The sequence below is a fragment of the Amphibalanus amphitrite genome, unplaced genomic scaffold (assembly GCF_019059575.1).
Source record: "Amphibalanus amphitrite isolate SeventyFive unplaced genomic scaffold, NRLGWU_Aamphi_draft 000781F_arrow, whole genome shotgun sequence".
Classification (NCBI taxonomy): Eukaryota; Metazoa; Arthropoda; class Thecostraca; order Balanomorpha; family Balanidae; genus Amphibalanus; species Amphibalanus amphitrite.
Genome location: NW_024882275.1, coordinates 244131 through 270193, shown reverse-complemented (window position 1 = coordinate 270193; position 26063 = coordinate 244131). Strand labels below are relative to the sequence as shown.

Genomic DNA, 26063 nt, shown 5'->3' with positions numbered 1-26063 from the left:
CGCCAATGCCGCAACACAGCTTAGATTTCGAAGTAAGCATTTAGTCTCACCCGAAAGTCGAAGGCCCATGACGGTGATATTTTTATTTAAAAAGGTAGAAAAATGTGGTAGGTTTGCGAAAAGTGTTACCTCAAAACTAAGAAATTGTCCCTTTGGCTTTGTGAATGGGAAAAAGACAGAGGCACTGTCCATCACGTAAAAGCTGTTTTGAGGAAATCACACTGTATGCTATTTTTGTATCATGAATCGCATACCGTAAACGGGGGTGACTGCCTCGCCGGGTGACTTTGCCATGCTTCTCGAAAAATGCTTTAGGGCGATCTCACATGATATTTTGCGAGGAATGTAGTAATGTTTTATGCACAAATGAAAGGTTTTTGATGGGCCTCCCAATATAACTAACACTGATAGGTAAGTTACCACTAAATACCTAACTGGGCTCCATTTTATTGGAGTCATTGAAATGTTCAAATTTGAAGAGTTCCAAACTTTTATTATCAAACCATGTCTTAGACCACCTGCGATGCTGAAGCTTGGTATGGTTGATCATGACAAGGCTGTTAAGTTAGCATATCCAACAAAACTGGCATTTGTCACTTCATTTAGCTAAAATTTTTGGTGACGATTTTTCCCAGTGAATAGCAGGCCACATGGGGTGACTTTGCCACCATGTTATTTATGCAAAAATTGAATACTTATCCGATGCAATTCAAAATAATGTTTAACGTAGCATCATTTTGACCTCCAAAGTGGTTTTAAAAAAGTGAGAGTTTATACGTTTTAAATTAGCACAGGAATGCACAGTGGGAGTATAGAAAGGCAAAAATTACCAAACTCAAAAAATGGATGAAGCTGGGCCCAACTTTTCAGCACAGTCATGATCACCTACAACTCCTGAGTTTGCCAGTAAGACTAGCTGAAAAAAACGGTATCATTTTATAGATCAAAACGCTGATAATAAGGGTGCCGGTAAGTTGCCGCAAGAACGTATTCTTTCTGTTCCTCTCAATGCCGCTGGAGGAATGTGGCACGGTCCTAGAGTACCGATACAATCATATTTTTGCTCATTTATCTATTCTGAACCATTTTTCAGTTTCTTTTTACTATCAATGTCATTAATTTTCAACAAATATAATGTATTATAAAAGTAATGTATCTTTCCTTTTTTGTACATCATTTAAGAGCAAAAAACTTTGAATTGCTTCATTTTTTCTATTAAACAATTAAAGATGGTTGCCCTCCCCGATACAATGGAACGAAAATGCTTAAAATTATTTGCAAGCGTTAAAAAACCATTTTTTTGACATAGTGGCAAAGTCACCCCTTTTTCAGTTTAACTTTGCCACGACTCATTTTCTTAAAAAAAAAAAAATATGTTTTTTGGCAAGATATAAATACGATAATAGCAAAACCAAAAGAGCTAATCTTCATCCGTGTTTTGAACATAGAGTCATCCCAACAAGTTAAGAAGTGTAAAGAATACAAGCGTCTAAAGTTGAAAACATGGCAAAGTCACCCCCGTTTACGGTACTAACCAATCAGTATTTGTGCAAAATGGCAAAATGAAATTTTCAAACTCCTTATTATCATTGTTGTAGTGCTTTTATATTTATTATATGGTTTTTACCTGTTGCTTCAATTTTTGTATTCTTGACATTTAAAAATTGTGAATTGTTATCAAATGTAGCGAAGGTAAAGTACAACAATGCTATAGGAATCTGTTGTGGTGCTGAGGATACCACTTAATGAGAATAATAGCCAGATAAATGCTGTATTCTTGCAAGTCATTGTTGCCTATCTGTTAACATTACCTGTGAATCAAAATAATGATTAGCCAGCTGATAGGGAATCAATATTATGATTATCTGTTTAAAGTGAATCAATTCCTTGATTGCCTTTCACTACCTATAGAATTCAAATTGTTATGATAGGAGCAATATTATTTCACTTAGGAGATACTTTCAGCATTTCTGTTCAAGATCGGGTATGCTCCTTCTTGAAACACTCTTATTTTTATGTGTTTGGTAAGTTAGAAATGGTCTGCATTTATGCCCAAATATGGTCATAAGGAATCAATCTTTTGATGCCTCCATATTTTGATTCCAAAGGTCTAGTTTGCCCAACTGATATGCTTGAGATAGTTTCAGATCATTCCCGGCGCCAAAATATCAATTTCCATATTTCCCCATTGACTTATAAGGGTTTAACGTATAAGTTCCCTGTATCTGAGGATATTTTAAGTTTTCATCTTGTTCTCCACTCAATTCTGCGTAAAATGTCGGGTTTCGTGTCTACATAGCTTGAACGTAACGGGTGCAGCGGCCGCAAACGTAAATCGAGGTCCCGAATTCCCTATTCCCCAACACAGGCGGCGGCCGCTTTCTGGTCTGCACAACATGGCGGCACCGTTGGACACTATCTGGCGGCCGATGCGCCTTCCACATTATAGAGTTCAGTGGTTTGGACTGTGAACTATGCGTCAGTACTGTCGACAAAAAGTGCATCCAAATGCTTCCATATTAAGAAATAACTTGAAGGTGAGTGGGGCACTGGGGCACTGGCTGCTAGCTAGTTTTTTTTTTCCGGGAAACCGAAGCGATAGAATACGGGACGTCCGGCCGGACCTTTATTGTTGCATTTGCTTCTGGGTGGGCAAATCGACGCCACTGGGTGAGCAATTATGGTGACTGGGTGGGCATTTGCCCGCCCAGTGGGTATGTTAGAAGAGGCCCTGGATCCCTTCTCCCGCTTTCGACGCCCATGCTTGACGTGAAAAAATAAAGGGACAAGTCCGGTACCCTCAGGATATCTTGGCATATTTTCACGAGTGTGTAAACCGAAAATGAGCTTTATCAGATTTGCTAACTCATTAACGCCGAGTGGTAACTATAGTTGCCAGCTACAAAACCCTACTGCTGAGTCTGAAGGCAAGGTAATAACTTAAAGGTAGTGTGCCACCTTTGAAAGATTTCCCATTTTATTTTTCCTAGGATAAGAAGCTTCTGTTTTTACCTAATATCGCAAAAAAAATCAAAAATGGGCCTGGAATAGTGCCTTTTTCGCCTAAAAGTTTATCGGTTTTTCGATATGTATAACAACTGTAGTGGGCTGAGCTGCAAACAGGCGTCGGCAACAATCGCGAATGCGGCGCACATGTGACAATAAGCAAAGGTCACGTACGGGAATGAGTTATCAGCTGTCTAATCGTAGACAACACAATGTCGAGCCTTAAACTGTAAGCCTGTATTGGTATTGTTTCTTTTATTTGGCTGTCGAACATTATTTATGGTTTGAAATATGATTTTATGTAAAATCATTGATATGAAAAAGCCGTCTCTTAAGTTATGACCCCATTTCACCACACGCAAGTGGCAGAAATGACAATGATCAGCTGACGCATTTTTCTTGGCCGAAGTCAGAGCGCGCGGCCCGACGCGCCACCACCGCACCACAAAGTATGAGCAGAAGCCGCGCCCAAAGCCAGGGCCCCGGTAACGTGAGGTAGCCGAGTCGGGGCAGCGTGCGCTGACCGAAGCCGGGGCCGCAGCTTTGGGCGCGGTCTACCGCATCCCCCCGGGCTATCACATGACACCGGGAGGACGCGCGGCCCCGGCTTGGGTCAGCGCACGCTGCCCCGACTCGGCTACCTCACGTTACCGGGGCCCTGGCTTTGGGCGCGGTCTACCGCACCACCTAACAGGCGTGTTCGAAACCGCAGGAGATGATGATGAACGGGTTTATCGAAACTTGATTGGATGAGCATATCGGTAATAGCGACTTCAGTGTGTGCATTTATTGTTCATAGTGGTGTGAAATGTGGTTGGGGTACGACCGACAACCCGTCGGGGCGAATTTCGCACTGGGGTACTCAAAATTTGAAGAATTTAAGACGTTTCCATGACTTTTGAAGGTATGGATAAGTTCTAAAAATCCGGTTCTCCTTATCTGGGCCATTAACTCCATACGGTCCAGGAAAGCTGGCACACTACCTTTAAGAACAGCATTTGTGGTATGCCTAATCAGCATAGTCCCTTCTTATCATGATCAGACGGTTTTGGTCATGTCCTGTGCGCAACATGCTTCACCATGGTGTGTCAAAAGTGGAAATAGCCGTACGGCTTTAGTTCTCCAGCCTTGTCAATAGATGGCAGTACCGCAATATGGGCGGCGGATCGTGCAATTGACGTCAAATTTTCGGTACCTGCTAAAATTGAATGGCGGATCTTGTCATGCAAGATTCAAGTAAATCGGTCCACATTCCACAACTTTTCTAACAACAGGGGAATGAAGTCAAACACCCTGCCAGAGCGGCGGCGCGGCGGCCGTTACGCGCCGCCTGGGAGACTGCCGGCACGGGACAGTTCCGACTTTGCATTGCACTAAAACCAGTCAACTGGAAATAGTCAGACGGTGCAGAGACGGCCGCCATATTAGCTTGACGGTCCCGAAGAAAACGACGCTGATTTTCCAGTGTTCGATATTTCCGAGCATTTTCGGCTTATTTTGATCCAGAAAGGTTGTAGGTCACAACAGTGTGTCACAACGTCAAAGCACTACTCGTTTGTAGTTATTTGTACTATATTTGTACTTTGCAACTATAGTTGCCACTCGGCGTTGGCGTATAGTAAAAAATATGGGCAGTTGGGGCGTTCCACGACGCGTATTTACAAATTGCAACCGAGCTCCGCCGTGGGGTAAGGTGGGCAGGGGTTTTCGCACTACGGCTGCGGTTGAAGTACCGTCTGTGGTAGAAACACAGGGGAGCAATGCCGCTTGAACCCTATTGGCCGTAGTGTCTAACGGTGGCGGCCATATTGCGCAGACCAAGAAACGGCTGCCGCCTGTGTTGAGGAATAGGGAATTCGGGACCTCGATTTACGTTTGCGGCCGCCGCATCCGTTACGTTCAAGTTACGTAGATACGGAATCCGGCATCTTACGCAGAATTGAGTGTGGAACACGATCGTATCTTCAGAATTCCTCAAATTCACTCGCCGGACCTACATTTGCCCCGGCCGAGGGGGTTGATTGAACCCACCTCGCTAATGCGCCGCTAATTAAACTAGAATTAAGCGGTAAATTGGTCGTTTGCGACAAAGGATAATGCAGAGTGACTGGTAGGAACCCACTGTAAAGGTCCCGGGTCAACCGGTGACCTCTGAGGTCAGGTCAAGTGATCTAAGGCACGGGTTCGGTTTTTGGTAAATAACTTCGCCAAAAATGGCCGTAGAGCCGCGATTTTGGCATCATCGTGTTCAGCTAGCTCAGGCGCATCGAGTGATATACTTTTTGTTCGGGTCAGGTCAACTTAGGGTGTTGACCTCAGGTCAAGGTCAGGTCAGCACCCCCAGATCACGAAGTTGGTCGAAAGAGGTCATGTCGCATATCATTCGATTCGGCAGGTCTTCCTGAGTCCATTGGTGGCTTTCCCGACTCGCTAGCTCAATTTGATCGGGAGTTATTGAAGAAAAACTGTGACCCTTGTGACGTCACAAATGACGTCACGCAAGGGCAACAATGCAAATATGAAGCATAGAACCTTGCAAGGAGTGCATGAAATCATGATTTTATATGCTTGAGATAGTTTCAGATCATTCTCGGCGCCAAAATAGCAATTTTCATATTTCCCCATTGACTTATAAGGGCTTAACGTATTAGTTCCTTGTATCTGAGAAGTTTTTAGGATTTCATCTTATTCTCCACTCAATTCTGCGTAAGATGCCGGGTTCCGTGTCCACATAGCTTGAACGTAACGGATGCAGCGACCGCAAACGTAAATCGAGGTCCCGAATTCCCTATTCCCCAACACAGGCGGCGGCCGCTTCCTGGTCTGCGCAACATGGCGGCACCGTTGGACACCATCTGGCGGCCGATGCGCATTCCACATTATAGAGTTCAGTGGGTAGAAACTTCAGGACGATGGCGCATTTCATACGAAATCTGGCGCAATGTTTGTTTGCTTCTGAACTTGTACTGTTATTGCTGTGAATTCTTGAAGTGGGAGTGTTTCAATAACAATTTGTGGATTATTTGAGTTTCTTTATATAAACATAGAATAGTATTATGAAACATTGTGTGGAAACTGCAAATACTGATATGATCAATTACTTAGTTTGGGAATTGATGCACATTTTGTAGAGATTTGTCTGGCAAATGGTGTAACAAACCTCAAGCCTATCATAATCTGAAGCTGTTGTAACAAATCAAAATTGCTTTGATGTTACATAGTACCTTTAACCTTGTTGGAAAGACTGGAGCATGGTTCAAGATGATGTGTAAAAATTCAAGATTTGTGCGAAGGCTTGTGACTGAAGAACGAAAGCAGTTCGATATGATGGCTCAATCAAACGTGGAAATGGACGACACGTTAGGCGGCACGGGCGGACATCGATAGCAGCGCCTCTATCGGTCACTAGGGAAAGCTGGGCTGTAGGCGACGAAATACCGGCTGAGTTGTCACACGTTGAATAGGTTTATAGACATCCGTCTTGTGAAAAAGTTGAACTTTTGCCTTCAATATTTTTACAGGCAATTTTAGAAGTGTCTTCACATAGATTACAACACCGTTTATATTATTGTATTCACTTCAAGCCTTCCCTATTGTTCTTGATGATGCGGGAACTATTTCTAATTAGTGTTTCTAGCTTAATAAAAGAACATATTGTGCAAACGATGAAAAAAACATAGATGGAAGATTTTAAATGCAATTTTCTCTAGCAATTAATGGTAAATTCTCTACAGATCAAGGAAAAGGTGCATGCTAACTGATAATTTAAAGTTCTTGGGGCCAGTTGTTTTCTTCTTTTCTAACGTCACCCCAATGGCTGGGAATACACTTCTGAGAGCGCCTATCGAAAAGTAGAGTTTCAACGTTCCAGCATGTGAGAATAACTTCAGAAATTCATAGTTCTTGTAGTATTGCATTCATTTTATGTACAGTTATAGGTTTTGTTAGGGTATTTCAAATTCATTGTGTCAGTTGAGATATAGATGGATTGCGGAAAATTTTAGAATCATTGCATGGTAGCTAGGTACTTGTTCGGTAAAAAGGTATGTGATGAATGCCATGAGAAGGTTTTTTATGATTCAATATATGGTCGTTGTTGTACCTACAAAAATGCAAGCTTACTAGCAACTAGTTTCTGAATCAAATCGAAAGTATATTTTGCCATGAATGTAAATATGTACCTGCAAAGTATGTCAATAAATTTGTGTGATGTTGACCAGAGAGTTTTATCATCTGGGCATTTATGTCGCTTCTTACATTAGGCGTTAAGCATAGTAATTACGGATGAACTTTGTGCCAATATCTTCAATCAGGGGCGTCGCCGACGGGGGGGGGGGGTCGGGGGGTCGTGACCCCCCCACTCTTGAAAACTGGGGGTGTCGACCCCCCCACTTTTTGCGATGCTGAGTATGCTTTTTTAGCTTTTATGTCAGTGAAGCAGGCGTCAGCAACACCAACAAATACATCAGATTCAAAATCGCTTCAAGAGCTCCCTAAAGCCAATTAGCCAATTACCTCAAGGTCAATTAGCTGTGGGCGGGGAACACCAGCACAACAATGTTTTTAAGTAGCCCCCATCCTAGTACCTTTTTATCCCTCAAAGGATTGGACGCGCCAAAACTGCCCCGAGCGTTCGTCTGATCGTTAAAAAAAAATGGTCGCAGTGGATTCGTCGGATCAGTACCTAACTACAAAACTACAAGCTAGCCTCAGCCCCATGGCTACCGTCACAACTAGCTGTACAGTGCACATGTAGGGGAAAGGGAGTCAGATGGAACCGTCTCGGGCTTTCGCAAAGAAGTCGCGCAAAAAGGAGCCGATTGCAACAAAACTTCCGGTGCGCTCGAGTTAATCACCTTCTTAAAATAAATCGATACCTATCCCTGATTCAAATAAAGATGACCTTAGTTCACTTTTTCATAACGTGCTTTTAATTGATAGGGTAGTTTTTGGAGCTGATTTTGAACTTAGCGCCCATCTGAACATTTAAGAAGTAGTTGTGTTGCTTATTCATATAACATGCTAGGAAGCAATCGGTGGTGGTCATCCACTATTAGGTACTGGTCGATCTGACCTGACCTGATCTACCCAAAATGCATGGAGTCATCATCTTCGTTCAAAACTAAGATAACATTCGTAATCAGAACCTCGAAAAACCATCACAACTTACATTCGTTAAGTTCTAGCAGGTCCCGAGTTTCTCTACTTATTGGCGATGACCTGAGTCCTGAGATGACCCGAAAACTTGTAAATGGGTATCATCGGCTTTCTCTCGTCACGGGCAGCATGCTCTTTTTTCCGCAAACCTGTAGATCGATCAGGGGTCGAAAGCATGCCTCAGCGTTAGTTTAGTATACGTTATACGTTAGCGACTGGGAAACCACCAATAGAAGGGCTACAGTGAAGCAGAAAACTATTCGATAGCTCTTTTAACGCTCTTTCGCTAGCTTCGCGTTAGATTTCATCTCAGGTCTATGTTTGGCCCAGAAGGCAAACAGCTAACTGGACAGATTCTGCCGAAACATCTGCTTTGCAATAACTTTCGATTCCGTGAATTTGTATGGTATGTACATATGTTGTCTTGTCACCACCGTCTTGATCTCTTTGAGACGCGTCACATGAATTAAAATTTGACCATTCAGAATTAACGTTAAAACGACCTCAGGTCAACGTTATGTCCTGATCGAAAAAGGACCTCCTGCTGCATATGAATGGATCCGTGTTGTTGAGCTGAACAGTGAACACCTTCCAGGTGCTGTCATCGCTCTACCGCGTCTTCGTCAAAAGTTGTAGAAAAAAAATGCTGGTGGCCATCGATGGACATTTCCACTAATGACCTTTCGAGTCATCACTCGCCATAAGTTGCACCCTGTCCCTGGCAATGATGAGCTGATTCGTCATGGCTCCAAAGATATTTTGCGTTTCTGACGAACTTTTTCAAAGCAGGAGGCATTCGTGCTTTTTCTAATTTCTCATTATTTTCTAATGATGAGGTCACGTATTTGACCTGCCTTCAGATCATAGATGTAAATCCTCAGTTAGAATCATCAATTGCTGACACGTATAACCCCATACATTAGGTACCTATACAGTGTACCAAATTTCGAAGTTATGGGAGAAAAGCTACAAGAATGGCGAGAGGGGAAAGTTTTTATAGAGGTATACCGTATAACTGAACTTGACATGGCGACCTGACCTTAAGTGACCAGTGATAATTTTTACGCAAGTGATGTAGGTAGGTATACCTACCTAATAGGTTATACCAAATTTGGCGGCGCTGCGCGCCGACTTGTTACACACGCACACACACACATACGCACGCACAAAACTGGGAAGTGTGAAAAAAACACCCCTACCCATCGGGTGAAGACTAGAAACCCGACCCCCCCCCCCACTCAAAAATCCGTGGCGACGCCCCTGTCTTCAATGCACAATGTATGTAGCATGTCTACAACCCTCACTGATCCTGCTATAGCTATAGGCATTTGGCACCAGCTTGACCAAGGGCATGAACTTCACAGTTGCACAACCTTTTGTCATGTACCACCAGTCACTTTTTTACTTAAGGTGCACACAACCGGCCCCCGCCGAAGTTAGTTGGTAGCACTGCTGCTCCACGGCGTACATTTCCTACCAGCCCATAGGGTTTACATGTTAAATGGCCTGTTTTCGGCGAGCGATATCTCGGTCAACCTTTGAAGGAATCAATGGTTCTTAGTCTCAAATGATAGATCGATGAATTTTCTTTCGACAATTCCTCTACCATTTTTCACGAAACCCAGCCGATCTTCTACGGCGTACAGGGTAAAGATTTCTCTGCACGCCAGCACCCGCGATACGCCTCTCCGATCGTCGGTTCGCGGTCCTCGGTAGCGCAGTTGGTAGCGTACCGGGCTACAGATCCGAGGGTCGTGAGTTCGAATCCTGGGAGCGCCGCGTGATTTTGGCTAGAATTAACCCGCGCACCGACGGGGGTCTGCGCCAACTTCGCACCGACGGGGGGGGGGCGGATGACCGCCCCCCCCCCCGAGATCTCGAGAACGAAGCAAGATAGCGACAAGCGGTAAACGGCATCGGATACGCACGGTCAATATCTACAATTTTTACTAAGGTCATTTTCAGGTCAGGTCAAAGATGACGTCACAGGGGTCGAAAAAGTCAAAATGGCGGCGCTAGATATGGAGAGTTTTTCTCGAATAACTCGAATTAGTCAAGATAGGAACAAACTAAGGGCATCATCGTGATCCTCTCGTCAATCCGCATCGAATGATATATATGTTGACCTCAAAAGGTCAAGGTCAAAGGTTGACCTCAGGTCACGTGACCTCGAGGTCATCATGTATATCATTCGATGCGTCTTGACGAGCTGAACACAATGGGACCATCCACGCGTCTGTATCTTGTTCCTGTACGGAGTTATTGGCCAAAAACCTTTGGTGACCTTTGATGACGTCACATGACCTCACAGCTGCCCAACAGCAAAACAGACCTCAAGGTAGTAAAGGTTGATCGTATATGAAGTCATGTAAAGTATATGGGGCCATTCCGACCCGTTTTAGTGGTAAAAACAGGGAGTTGATTTTTCCCCCATTGACTTATAATGGGGAGGTCGCGAAATTGACCTGACCTTAGGTCACCGATATCAAAATTCCGAGATATACAAATTGTAGCTACTAATGACCTAATAATATCCTGCGACTTTCAAAGCCCTCCGACATCTACTGTAGCTGTGGCACGGTGACAAAGTTGCAAAAAAGTGACTTGAGGTTGGGTCATTCAAAGTGACCTGGTGACCTGACCTTAAAAGGTAGGAAGTTCAAACTTGCACACCATGTGTAAAATTGATTAGGTTATAGTCATACCAAATTTCGCGGCGCGTAGCGCCGCCGTTTTCCCGCTATTCGCGAAAAACCTCAGGGGGGGCGGATATCCGCCCCCCCCCGTCGGTGCGCGGGTTAAATGATGTAGATTCTTGAATGTTTGCATAATCAATCATTAATAGCTAATTGAATGTATCTGCCCACTAATCGGCCCTTAAAACCTGTTATTTAAGAAATTTAAGAAATGATTGTCACGTGCGCGTCACGACTGCCAACCATAAGCGCTACCATATTCTAGATTGAACTAACTTTTTGCTAGTCCCGACCACATATAGTAGGTTTTCTAGTAGTTATACTAGAAATTCCTACCAAAGTTCGTCCTACCCTTCACTCAATATACCCTGCACACAACAATGTGCAGAGGGCCTACACAAAAACAACATGATTAGTGTGCACTATGCACAGCATTGTACCCTGATTATTTGAATATTTTGATCACTCAACAGTCAGCAGTCAGGAGATAATTATTGAATATCACATTTATTATACATCACTTGTCAAACAAGAGCATGATATTGATGACACACATTTTGACAAGCAATCATGGAAGTATTCCAATAAGTTGGACAGTCACCTCCCTGGGCGTCATTTTTCCAGGAAGGTACCTACCTCTCCAGGTCAGACCGTAAGGCCCGGTCAGGTTGATTTTAATCTTTCATTCTAATTTGACACAGATACCTATTACCTATGTTTTTGCTCAAGCCTGAATTTCATTAGGTAATGAGTTAATTTTGCTTTGTTTTTATCTGTCTTGTTTGGTGTTTTTGTCCCTTATATTTTGCCCCATAGGCAAGGGTGGAGCTTTTCCAGGGAAGGTGGTGGAGCATGATTGGAGGCGCTCAACCAGACGGCATGGGAGGGCACGGTTTCTGAACGCGCACTGATGCCTGATTCAAGCCACGCTGTCTTCATGCGGGGCGGCGCGCTACTTAAAAGTCCCTAAAAGAACGGGAAGTGATGCCGATAGAAACTTCAACCATTCTGGGCTAACGCTTATGACTTGGAAAAAGTCGCGATCACAATTCAATCGAAAACCTGTGGGCTCAATTGTTCAGCAGGAGGTATATGAAGAGCCACCCCCCATAAGCACTGCTCAACCGCAGGCACAGGTTTAGACGGCGTTGGTCCGCATCAAAGCCGGTGTGCTGGAGAATCCATTGGCTGAAATGCTCCAGAACATTCATCACTGTGTTTTTATGAAAGGTGGCTACAAGCTCAGTTAAAAGAAAAGGTACCAGATTGTTTTGCTTTTTAATTACAGCGGGAATAAAGGTGTCCGGATAATTTCGTTACACCCCCTGTAATGTTCAAATGGTTGCTAAATTCGAAATAAGCTCCAAAACTAGCCTAGAAACATGTAAAACTCGAAGAAGGAACCGAGGTCATCAAAGGTCATTGAGCTGACCTGACCTTCAGGTGACCTTGACACAGGGCCTCCTCTAAGGAATTTTCACTGGGGGGGCCAGAGGCTCAGAAGTCAAACCTAGGGTACCCCCGAATCCAGTTTTCTCATCGGATTTAGGCCACTTATTTTTCGTCACAGCCCTGATACCATGATTTTCATTTTTAATTTGAAAAAAAAATTCAAGAAATGGTAGGCTACGTCACCCTACTGGTGGATCCAGGCGGCAGGGTCACATTTTAGGTACCTAACGATCCCGGCAACTTCCGAAATCGACGAAAATGTTTGGCTTTTCGACTTTCAGGAATAAAACAAAATCCCTATATTATAGAAAAATTGTATTAGGAAACGGCACGCAGTGCGTCAGGAATCTAACCAACCGCTAAAAGTGTGAGGGTCAATCTTTCCCACTAACACTGGAATCCATTAACCAACAGCTACCTGCCTGAAAACAGCTCACTATCCTAAAAAGCTACCTGCCTGAAAATGACTTAAGAAACAGGCCACAGGTCAATAGTAATGAAGGCTAGGGACCAGGGTCATTTCAGGAAATGTGCAGCCAATTGATAATCACAAGAATACTAAAACTTTTGCCACGCTGGGCCACTTTTTACGTGAGTTATTTACGAAAACCCTAGGGGTGGGTCTATCTAACGGCTAACCCCTCAATACGTGTGAGGGCTTATTGCTTCCAGTCCCAAACACCGGGGAATAAAAACTTTTCCCGTGCTCCGCCGCGTTCTCATTTGACCGTATATCAAGATTTCCTCTTCAAGAATGAACCCGTCTCCCGAATAAAATAGTCCTTCTCCGTGTAGAAGCGTGAGCGTTTGACTGATTGAGAGGGCGACCTTCCGGGACGCTTCCTTTTCAAAGGAATTCATCAATGGCCATGCCCCGTTCGGGCTTCAGTCGGTGTTCGATTATAAAAACTGCATTGTCTGACCTCATTCCGTGGCTCATCTTAGGCAACATGCGGATGTGAAATGTTCTTGCGAGCCGACATACGCCGAATCGCGATTCGGGCCAAACATGGTCTCGAGAAATAGGTCACAGGTCAAAGGTCATTTGGGTCAGGGTCATGAAATTTTAAGGGTAGGTGTAAAATTGATAAAATCGGGGGCATTGAAAGTTTCGTCGCGATCGGACGGTTTTTACGCGAGTTACTCACGAAAAACCGATAAAGCGCACCCAAAAAGGCAGAAATATGCACATGCGATATCCTATACTGCGAAAAAAGGTGCATCATTTTTAACGTCACCGACAAATTGTAATTACCCTAAGCTCAGGCAGATGTATGGTAGCAAATCCCCCAAGTGAAATACACTACGGCGGAAATAAAATACCCTACGGCGGAGCTCGGTTGCAATTTGTAAATACGCTTCCACGACAGATCAACAAAAAAAAAAAAAACGCGAAATAACACGCTACCTCTCATATTCAATTTTTAAAATAAAACTCAAGATAAAACTTATGCATTTGCACTTGATATAAGACCAGATATTACCAAGCAAAACCAACCACTGTTTTACTGGAGAGCCGTACTCTGGGGAGGGCGGAAGGGTTTTTATGGAGGGCGGCACAGACAGTAAAGCGTTGTGGGGAGGGGCGACACGTTGCGGGCGGCGGGGTTTTGTGATGAGGGGCGGCACATACATAGAGGGCGCCGAGGCACCTGGGGGGGGGGGGGGGCTCATTGAGGGCGCCGAAGTACTCTAGGTAGGGACGGCAAGTCACCAAAAATGGCCTGGAATTTCCAGCATTCCAACGCGGTGGTTACGCCCATGCTCTGGTGTCTCTGGAGGCTCGGTTGTTTAATACTCTGGTCCCTGAAGTTTCAGTTATTTGACCTCTGGTCTCTGGAGGTTCAATTGTCTAACACGGATTTCTGAGTGGAGGCTCAGTTGTCTGATACCCTGGTCACCTGGCGAGGTTGCAGTTCCCTGGCTGGTCTGAACGCGCGAGTGGCGGCGCTGGAGTCGGTGCCGCTGGAGGGCCTGGAGGAGACGGCCGCACAGCAGCTCCGCCAAAAGCTGCAGGCGCTGGCCGACAAGCGACAGCAGCTGGACACGATGGCCGCGCGGCTGGCGCAGCTGACAGAGCAAGGCGAGGCGCCGCCGGAGCCGGCAGGTCAGTGGTGGGCGGACCCGCCGCCTGTGGAGCACACTACTGGGATGATGCCAGGAAAGCAGACAATTCCTGTTGCGTACTGCAACAGTGTGCAATAAGTTTATAAAGAAAGTCCCCGCTCCCGAGGCGGCCAGCCGGCGCAACCCCCCGGCACAAGCCCACAGGCGGATCCAGGGGGGGGGAGGCAAATGGGATATGCCCCCCCCCCCAAGACGGTCAAGGGGGTATGCTGTTTTGCCCCCCCCCCCAAGACATACCTAAGTCAAGAAAACTAAAAAATAAACATTCTCTAAGTTCCTTTGCTGAAATACTGCAATATTGCTTTGATGATTGAGTGACCTTGGGGCGAACGTGAAAAATCTCTGCAAACCAGTTTTGGCAGCCTGATCCGCGCGCAAGGAAGCGTTTCATTCGAAACAAAATACGAATCATGGGCAGACCATGATATGATTAGATGTATTGTATGCAATGCATGAGATTACGTCACTAGCTCATGACGGCTGAGAAACCAGAACTGTGGAATAGTATGATGTCATCGGTCAAAACACTCTTGGTTCGAAAGTTGCGCTGAGCGCTCACAATTGGTAGAAAAACAAGATATTACTTGTTCGCTGTCGCTCATGTGATGGGCCATAAAATTTGGGATCGATTCGTGTTTGTCCCGTGTTGATCGGACGTCTAGAAGCTTAGATATTCGCGAAAAACTTGTTGAACTTGCCAAAATACCTGCCAGCTTGCTGTATCACCTGCTAGGTACTTGCTAATGCACTGAAATCTTGCTAATTTACTTGGTATTTACATGCCTAAATACCGTGAAAAACTTGTGACGCGTATGCTGGGGCTTCATTTGTACTGAAAACTTGCTAGTTGCTATTGTACTGAAAACGTTCCGAAATACTTGGTACCTACTTGCCTAAATACCGCGAAAATTAATTTGTGACATTTTTCTCATACGACTTATAAGCCGTTTTCACGACGGAATAGCGGGTACCTAATAGATGCCTGTTTGGACCTTTGGTATCTCAGGAATTTTAGTAGTTTCCTTTGATGCCTCAGGAATTTTAGGATTTCTTTGTAGTAGGTTTTTTACCTTTCGAATACGTGGCCCGTTACTTTGCTGTTTTTCTACTAAATATTACATTAATTTGTTTTATCTAAGGGTTTACCACTCACGTAAACCTAAAGCGTAAGCACGTTTATGAAATTAGCATATCTATATAATGCTAGTACAATGATAAGGAAATATACTGAGCTGCCAGGTGCGGGTGACCGAGCTCTCCCAATTTCATGCTGGCTTGGCTTTGGAGCCGCAGCAGACGGCGGAAGTCAATGTGTCACTGCTAAGGCGGCGGCGGATTTGATGCTCCCGGGCCCCACCATGGCTGACCGAGCTCTCCCAATTCCACGCTGGCTTGACTTTGGAACCGCAGCAGACGGCGGAAGTCAATGCCACTGCTAAGGCGGCGGCGGATTTGTTGCGCCCGGTCACCACCAGGGCGCGCGCAGCGTCCGGCCGGTGAGACAGAAGCCGGGTATCTACAGGGTGCGCAAAAAGTTCTGGCCCATTTCTGTACTTCGATAAACGAATGCAATCGGAGTGAATATTATCAACGCTAACACCAAATCTGGTTTGCATTATCAAACCAGATACTTTCACTCGCCTCATGCGCGATATAACCCCCTTATCGGCAATAACCTTCTCCACACGGAGGCGGAAAGACTTGCATGTCTTGATGATGTAGGTGGGGTCCTTCGTCTCCCACACCTTCAGGATGTGTGCCTTCAGAGCCTCCAAATTGGAATAGGACACTCCCTGTACCTCTGAATGCTTGAGACGAGGTGTTATTATCCCGCGCAAAATTTTGGATACCTGTAGGGAATTGATTGAAGTTCATTGTGACAAAGTTTTTAAAAAATCGGTCGGAAAATTTTTGAGATTCGAGGTTTTAGTGACGTCATGATTTCTGAGTTTTCGACCAAAAACGGCATATGTTCAAAAAATCATATTAAATCACAAAATAGAAATATAGACATGCCGTAAACGCCATTAGACTGCAAATACCTTGAACAATCAAATGTTTATCTTCGATTATTGATTATCGTTCCGCATTTTCCAAAATCTTGAACTGAACCATGGCCATTTCTCGTGACTACTTCACGACCACGATACAATGCATTTCTTAAATTGAACTTTTTGAGCCAAACACGTACACATATGACAAAATGAATGTCACCATCGTGTTCTACGCCCCAAATTACCCATAAAACATGTGTCACAGGCTGCGAATATCAGTTTTGATTTTCGGGATATGTGCCTACCCGGTTGACCTGACCTTAGTTTAGTTTAGTTTAGTTTATTTAATTCATCGTCGACGGGGACACCCCATTTAAAGACGAAGTCCTACCTATAATAATACTGTTGCAAATATCCGCCGCGAAAGGTGCTGCGGGATTTTCTCTCGCGACGGACGCATAATTTATTAATTGTAAATCGACGCGACGGAAAAAAGGGGGATTTTTGGGGGAAGCGAAAAACCAGCGACGTACTAGTTTATGTGTGGTTATCTTGCTGCTATGAGTCTTCGATGTGAAAGCAATAAATGCTAACCTGTTTTTTGTAACAATTGGTGTCAGAAGTGGGATAAAAAATAACGTAAGTCTGGGGGCTTTAAGTTTAAAAACCACCGATAGACAAAAGTAGGTCAGTAGCGTAAAGTAACGTAGTAGCTGATCATTCCCAGTAACTGACTTAACTAAGTGACTAAGAAACGATGTCTACAAGTGCAGAAAATGTCAGCTCTAGAACCCGATCGAAGAGTCGACGTCGAACCAACAAGTTCAATGATGCCCAAAACTCGGGAAATGCAGTGGTGGTCAATGTTCAGATGGCGGAACAACCGAGTAACGGCGAAGAGGAGACGTCATTAGACGACCTGGATCACTGGAGTGACGCTAGTGGTGAAATTGATGCAGCTGCCATCGAAGGAAATGGAGAAGGAGACCTCATGAACGACTTGTCTGGAGAAACACCGGACGGGACACCGTCTGCGGCGGAGAGTCAGCAGACGCAGGACATGCTGCATACCATAGTCGGATTTATCGCACCGCTCGGCGAGAAAATGGATTTGGTTCGGCAGGAGGTATCGGACATGAAAACAGCCATTAGGAGGGAGTTCCAAAAGGAGATAGAGAAGATGCAGGATCAAGTCAAGACTGTGAACGAAAGAATGGATGAATTCGATCGGCTTTTACATGACCAACCAGCGCAGACTCCTAGAACTGGCGACTCAACAGCTCTCTCCGTTGGAGCGCCACCGTTCGTACCAATGGAAACACCTGCACCGGTATCAACTCATGAGCAAGTGAGGTACCCGCAGAAAGTACCCAGGTACGACGGTACTGCCGTCTGGGAAGCATATCTGGCCCAGTTTAACATCTTGGCACAGGGAAACAACTGGTCTAACGAGGAAAAGGCCTTCTTCTTGAGCACCAGTCTGGATGGGAAAGCGTTAACGGTGCTGGCGAACATGGCAGAACCGGATAGAGTGAGCTTCACTAAGCTTGTGGCTGCTCTGGAGGACCGTTTCGGTGCCCGCCATCAGCAGCAGCAGAGTAGAATGCTCCTCAGCACGAAGAAGAGGGACGCTGAGCCACTACAAGAGTTTGTGGAGAGTCTGAAGCGTCGTGTTATGTTGGCCTACCCATACGCCAGCAGCGAGATACAAGACGCCCTGGCACTGCACCACCTCACCACAGCAGTAGATGCACCAGTGCGAGCGGAAATCCTCAGGCAGAAGCCTAAAACGTTGCAGGAGGCGCTGGAGATCGTGGCAACTGAGCAGGGGGCTGTCATCCCGAGCTTTCCTATGTGCCGGGCGCCCGACTGTTTAACATTACCCGTGACGTCACGGGAGCGTACACTTGTCAGCTGGCCTTCCCCCTAAGGTTTTTCGCGAATAACTCGCGTAAAAAGCGGCCGATCGCGACGAAACTTTCAGTGCCCTCGCATTGATCAATTGTACACCTAACCTGAAAATTTCATGACCCTGACCCAAATGACCTTTGACCTGTGACCTACTTTCCGAGACCATGTTTGGCCGGAATAGCGATTCGGCGTATGTCGGCTCGCATTAGCCGCGCGTTTGCAACCTTTTCGTGGTTTCAAACGTTTAAACATGTGATTTGATGTTGCTCCTATGCATTAGGGTGGATGCCAAAAGGTCACCTGAAGGTCAGGTCAGGTCATTGACCTTTGGTGACCTCGGTTCACTTTTTCGAGTTTTACATGTTTCTAGGCTAGTTTTTGGAGCTGATTTCGAATTTAACAGCCATTTGAACATTTACAAAGTAGTTTTGGTGCCTTCGTGACATGTTACGAAGCTGTCAGAGTCGGTTGGCACGTATTACGAATACCCGTCACGACCCCTACCGGTTGACCTGACCTGACCTGACCCGATCTGGTCTAAATGCTTAAAGACATCATCTCTGATCAAAACTAACACGATATTCGTGATCAGCACCCCGGAGAACTCCATAGCAGCCACACTTTACGACTTTCTAGGGCCCCGATTTTCCCGATTTTCGGGTCATTGACCTGACCTGGAAGGTCACCTGATGACCTAGGATCTTAAAATTGGATATCATCGGCTTCCTCTCGTCCTCGTGACGGGCAACACGCTCGTTTTTCCGCGAAGCTCTAGCTCAATCAGGGGCCAAACGCGAGGGGGGGGGGGGTGGTCGTACCAACCTCTTGTGTCGTCGAATGACGCAAAATGGCCTGTGCCGGCGAGGGTTAAGCAACGGCTACTTAACGCTTTCCTAATTGTAAAGTGTTGCATTGTCTGCATGGTGAGGAGAACGCTAACCGGTCAGAAGGGCGATGTGTTGTGAGGAGGGCGCCGACAGGTCAGGAGGGCGCTGTACGATGAACGGCGACGCTGACTGGTCGGGAGGGCGATGCATGGTGATGAGGGCGCTATGCGTTGCAAAAGGCGCGGGCTGGTCAGGACGGCGCTGAACGCGAAGATGTCGCCGACAGGCGAGGAGGGTGCTGACAGGTCAGGAGGGCACTGCACGGCGATAAGGGCTGCGACAGATTTGGAGAACGCTGTCCGTGAAGAGGACACCGACAAGGCAGCAGGGCGCTGTATGGTGGGGAGAGCGCCGACAGATCAGGAGGGCGCCCATGGTGAGGCAGGGGCGGATCCAGGAATTTTCGGGAGGGGGGGCGGCAAGTTGAAATAGGGGCGACCTGGCAATCCGGGGGCGCCAAACCGTCGTCAAAATCGAGAGTTTAAAACCCACGCCGTGCGTTGTCACGTCCCCCTAGGTTTTCCGCAAATATCTTTAAGACGGCTGCGCGCAGCGCCGCTGTTTTAAAGATATTTGTGCCCAACCTCTGCTTGGATCGCCCAATCCGTCATGGGGAGGCTCACTTTGCTGAAGTCGCCTCATTTCTTCTAAGAACGACCAATTTGCTGTAGGCGGCCCACTTATCTGGGACGCCCATTTTTTTTGCTAGAAGTGCCCCTCTTCTTCTTGATGCGTCCCGCTTCTACTGGGAGTGCACCTTTTCTGTTAGGGCACGCCTTTGCTGCTGGGGAGTCCCTTTTTCTACTGTGAATGGGGCGGCCCTTTCCTGTTCGGCGACCCCAAATTCTGCTGGGGGCGCCCCATTTCTGCCCAACTTTTGCTGGGGTGCCCCTCTCCTGCAGGGGCACTTATCTTTTGCTAGAGACGCCTCAATTCTGGGGGCGCCCTTCCACTGCGGGGGACGTCTCTCTCCTGCCAGAGGCATCGCTTTTCTTCTTATGGGGCTCCTCTTTTTGCTTGGGCGCCCCTCTTCTGCTCGGAGCGGGGCACCAGTCTCCTTTTACTGGGGCACAGCCCCTCTGCTGGGGTTGCCCTTCCGCTGCCTCAGGGGCGCCCCTCTTGTGCAGAATATACTCCTTTTCTTCTTGTAATGAGGCGCCCCTCTTCTACCGGGGGCGCCCATCTGCTGCTGGGGCGTCTGTCTTCTGCCGGATATTGTCAATGGGGCGCCCCTATCCTGCCTGGCGATCCCAACCTCTGCTGAAGGCTCCCCATCTCTGATCAACTTTTGCTGTGGCGCCTCTCTTCTGCTGGGGCGCCCCTCTTCTGCTGAGGGCGCCCCTCTCCTGCAAGGGGCTCCTCTCTTCTGCTGGGGCGCCCCCCTTTGCTGGGGCGCCCGTCTCCTGCTGGAGTCTCCTTTCTCCTCCTGGGCCCCCTCCGCTGCCGGGGGCGCCCCTTTTCTGCCAGTGGCACCCATTTTTTTTTATTATGGGGCTTCTCTTTTTCTTTGTTGGGGCGCCTATCTGCGGTTAGGGCGCCCCTCTTCTTCTTGGAATGGGGGCGCCTCTCTTCTTTTGCTGGGGCGTCGCTCCTCTTCAGGGGGACACCTCTCTTGCCAGGAGTGCCCCTCTTGAACAGAAGGCATCTTTTTATTCTTGTAATAAGACGCCCCTCTTCTGCTGGGGGCGCCCATCTGCTTCTGGGGCGACTCTGATCTGCTGGGAATGGGCAATTGGGCGTCGCTCTCCTGCTTGGTGAGCCCAACTTCTGCTGGAGGCGCCCTATTTCTGCTCAACCTTTGCTGTGTCGCCTCTGTTTTGCTCGGGGCGCCCTCTCTGCCGCGGGCTATGGGCGCCTTTTTCGGATGTCGGGGGGGGGGGGGGCGCGGCCGCCCCCGTCGCCCCCCCCCCTGGATCTGCGCCTGTGGTGAGGAGGATGCTGTACGATGAGAAGGGCACTATACGAGTGAAGAGGGCGCTGACAGGTCAGGAAGACACTGTATGAAAAGAAGGGTGCGGACAAGGCGAGGAAGGCGATGTACGGTCAGGAGGGCGCCGACAGATCAGGAGGGCCGTCTACGGTGAAAAGGGCACCGACTTGTCAGGAGGGCGCTGAACGTAGAGGGCGCCGGTCTGGAGGGCTTTGTATGGTTAGGAGGCCGCTATACAGTGAGGAGGATGGCGACAGGTCAGGAGGGCACTGTACGGTGAGGAGGGTGCTATAATACGGTAGGCGCTGCCAGGTCAGGAGGGCGCTGACAGGTCTGCCTGGAGGGCGCCGAATGTGAAGAGGATGCCGACAGGCCAGGAGAGCGCTGAAGGGCGAGAAGGGCGCCGACAGATCAGAAGGGCGCCGAGCAGAGTCGCAGACAGAAGGGCGCTGAAGGTGAGCCGAGGGCGCTAGATGGTCAGGAGATTGGGAGTGGATACCCGTCATTTCAGGATTGTGGGTGCATCTTCACCCACAAAGAGATATAAAATTGTAAATATGGGCGCCAGCACCGCATGATGACGTCGCAATGGCTTACCGTCGAGGGCGACTAGAGTGCTGGACACTGAAAAGGCGCCATCGGCGCACAGAATGATCGTGGAAGGCGTCTGGATGGCGTCTTTCCAGAGGGCGCCTGCTAGATTGGGAGGGGCTAAAGCACAGTGTGCCCCCCCCCTTGGCTGCGCCCCTGAGTCCTTTGTCTAGCGATTTTCGAAGTACCTATGTATCGCGACCGTATGGGCCTTGGGAGCTGCCGGTGACCACAGGGGCCTTATAAGGCCCCTGATGACTCGGGACTCGTAGGCCGTATACGGCCTACGGGTCCCGAGTCATGTGGGCCATATCACCACAGGGCACCGTATCTTTTTCGAGATAAATGACCGTTCTGAAGCGTGTCGCATTTTCCTGAGCATGATCTGGCGGCGCCTGACGGCCGCTCTCCAGTCTGCGGCTGACAGCTTACTGACAAGCCACCTGGCGATCGCCAACTCAACCCTAATTACGAAGTTGTCCGCTAGGTGGCGGGGCCATACAATCCCAGTCAGGACAAGGGATTCTCATAATTATTTTGCTATCATATTTTCCCCCTTTTAAAATCATTTAAAAGCGCTATTGCACCAGTAATTTTTATATTAGCAGTAATTCCAGCCGCCGCATCAGGGTCCAGATGGAGCCAGGGAGCATATGCACCGGTGACGTCACCGTAGTGTTGCAGATTTGTAACATTAGCGAGCCCGGACGATCTTACCTAACTTATACGGCCTTGGCAACTGAGGAGGCCATCAGAAGTTGCTGCGGCGGCGCCAACAGGACAGCTGCAAACGTACCAGTCCGCGCCATTCGAGAAGACACAACAGTTCTCCCAGAACCAGATACAACAGGAGCTTCCGAGCCAGGCGTTAGCCAGCTTGCAGGTGTAGTAAGTGAAGTAAAGGGAGTCCTGCAACTACTAAGGCAGCATCTTCCTCAAAACGACAGTCGATGTGGTGCTAAGCCATACAGATTCAGCGGATCCTGTTGGTACTGCCAGAAGCAGGGACACATGAAGCGAGACTGCCGTAAATGGCAGTCGGACACGCAAAAGGGAGCACGCCCCGGCCAGTCGGAGCAGGAACACGCGGAAAACTAGTGCAAGCCGAGTTCGGTGGGCGGAGCTCGGCTTCCATTAACGACAAAGCCTTTACTCTGCATTCTGTCAATGGTAGCGAAGATGGATTATTCGTTGACGGGAGAATCGATGGGATACCCGTGCACCTGCTTATTGACAGTGGCGCAGCGGTGTCTGTGATAAGTCCTGAAATTTGTTCAAAGATCACCAGAGCCACAGGTAAAAGCGTGAACCCCACGGAGTGGCAAGTGAGGTCCGCATCTGGTGATAAGCTGACCGTGCAGGTTCAGTTGCAAGTGAAACTGGCGGCTGCGCAGGATGAATGGCCACTCACAGCGCTTGTCGTGAACGTCAAGGAAGACGGAATCCTAGGAATGGATTTTTTTGGGCGAGGCCACGATTGACTGTAAGAGGAGGACATTGAGACTGGAAGATAAAACGGTGCCACTCATCGGGAAAACAGCTGCTGACTCCCATAAAATCTGCTACAAACTTTATCTTGATGAAGGGCTGGAGCTACCTAAACACAGTGAGACGTTCGTGACTGCAAAAATCAATTGTGGTGTGAAAATGTCGGGACCAGTGCTGGTAGAACAAAGCACTTCCAAAGAGAAATTCATCATTGAAGACGCTGTGGCAGATCTAACCAGCGATGGAAAAACGACCATAAAACTGCTCAACTTGCAGGACCTGCCGCTGAAGTTGAAGAGGGGAGCACACGTGGGACAGTGTGAAAAGATCGCTGATCCCGTGGTTGCAATAAACCTGCTGAAGACGACCAAGAACGGACAGAAGAGACTTCAAAATCACTTGAAAGAACTGATGGACAGAAGTACCGAATTCCTAGTGGAGAGCGAGACAGAGAAGGTGCACAAAGTTGCTGCTGAAGTTCCAGCACATCTTCTCGGCCGGACCAAGCGATCTGGGCAGGACTCAGATTGTAAACCACAAAATCGACACCGGCGACGCACGTCCTGTGCGTATCCCTCCTCGGAGAATTCCATTGGCAAAGCAGACAGACGCAGCCCAATGCGTGGAAGAAATGCAAAAGCAGCGAATCATCGTGCCGTCAAACAGTCCGTGGTCAGCCCCCATAATCTTAGTCAATAAAAAGGATAACACCACCCGTTTCTGCGTAGACTACAGAGGGCTAAATGAGGTGACCAAGAAGGATTCGTTTCCACTTCCAAGGATCGACACTGTGCTGGACTCGTTGGCTGGCTCCTCCTGGTTCAGCACTCTGGACTTGAAGAGTGGCTACTGGCAGGTCAGCATGGATCCCAAAGACCAGGAGAAGACGGCATTTTCGGCGCTCGATCAACTCTGGGAGTTCTCTGTGATGCCGTTTGGACTTTGCAATAGTCCGGCTACCTTCTCCAGACTGATGGAGCAGGTGCTGCGAGGGGTGCCCCCAACCGCCTGTCTCAAGTACCTGGACAACCTCATCGTTCACGGAAGCACATTTGAAGAGATGGTGAAGAATCTGGAGCAGGTGTTCAGGAAGTTGGAGAGTGCTGGGCTGAAGCTGAACCCTAAAAAGTGTAACTTGTTCCAGCGACAAGTCAGCTATCTCGGTCACACTGTGAGCGCAAAGGGCGTATCCACGGATCCAGCTAAGATCGAGGTGGTCACCCAATGGCCTCAGCCTCAGAACAAAAAAGAAGTACGAAGCTTTTTAGGGCTGTGCTCTTACTACCGAAGATTCGTGCCAGCATTCGCAGATATTGCGCGCCCCCTGCACGAGCTGACAGAGGAGCGCTGTGCCTTCGTCTGGTCGCTGGAATGTCAACAGGCCTTTGATGAGCTGAAGACCCGGCTCACCACTGCACCCATCCTGGCCCTACCGAACAATGAAGAGGATTTCATACTGGATACAGATGCCAGCGATGTCGGCGTCGGTGCAGTCCTGTCCCAGGTGACAGGCGGACAGGAGAGAGTCGTGGCTTACTACAGCCAGGCGCTCAGCAAGGCTGAGAAGAACTACTGCGTCACAAGACGAGAACTACTGGCAGTGGTAAAGGCCATAGGCCATTTTCACCATTATCTCTATGGACGGAAGTTCCTCGTGAGAGTAGACCATTCGGCGCTTCAATGGCTCATGAAATTTAAGAGCCCTGAAGGACAGATAGCCAGATGGATACAGATACTTCAGGAATACGACTTCCAGATCATCCACCGAGCAGGCCAGAAACACGGGAACGCCGATGCGATGTCGAGAAGGCCGTGTTCCGAAGACTGTAAACACTGCACTCGAGCCGAGAAGAGCCAGCCGTCGGATTCCGGCGTGGCTAAAAAGGAGCACCAACTAAGAAGAACGACAGTGCGTCCAGACGGAAGCCAATCGACTCGCTCCCTGCATGAATTGAAAACACAACAGGAACGGGATCCAGCACTAAAAGTAATCATCGCCATAATGAAAGCAAGATCGGAACGTTCCGACTGGAAAGAGTTGGCGCCACAAAGTCTAGAAGTTAAAGGCTATTGGAGGCTGTGGAACTCTTTAGAAATGGAAGATGGTGTGCTATACTACAGTGGGAGTCAGCAACCGGCAGCGACCCTGTCCTACTCCGAGTTCTTCCCGAGGCGATGATACGCGACGCGTGGGAACAGCTGCACGTGGACCATGGAGGCGGCCATATGGGGACACAGAAGACGATGAGCAAGCTCAGAGCGCGGTTCTTTTGGGTTGGACAGCGCCTGGATGTGAAAAAGTGGTGCGAGTCCTGTCACATCTGTCAGGCCAAGAAAGGTCCCTCCGTGAAGAAAAGAGCGCCAATGAAACAGTACAATGTTGGCTATCCAGGTGAAAGGGTAGCGATAGATGTATTGGGTCCTCTACCAGAATCTAGTGCAGGCAATCGATATCTACTAGTACTGATGGACTATTTCACCAAGTGGCCAGAGGCTTATGCTCTGCCCAATCAGGAGGCAACTACTGTGGCAACTGCGATGCTGCAAGGCTTTGTATCACGTTTTGGAATTCCCCATGAGCTGCATTCCGACCAAGGACGTAATTTTGAATCTGCCGTGTTCAAAGGAATGTGTGACATGCTCGGGGTCACAAAAACCAGAACAACTGCACTTCACCCCCAGTCAGATGGGATGGTGGAACGATACAACAGAACCATAGGGAATCAGCTGGCAATGTACACCGAGGAAAATCCATCTGAGTGGGACCAGCACGTGCCATTGCTGTTGCTGGCGTACCGGTCCGCCATGCACGAAGCAACTGGGG

The 26063-nt window shown here is 47.8% G+C and overlaps 1 protein-coding gene across 1 annotated transcript in view; it reads left to right on the top strand.

Moving 5' to 3' along the window:
- LOC122366051 overlaps positions 1–26063 on the top strand; it is a 134602-nt gene that overhangs the window by 40001 nt on the left and 68538 nt on the right. Inside the window, exon 2 of the mRNA XM_043337818.1 lies at positions 14228–14418. Within this exon, the coding sequence (XP_043193753.1) occupies positions 14228–14418 (191 nt within the window). The remainder of the gene's footprint in view (positions 1–14227; positions 14419–26063) is intronic.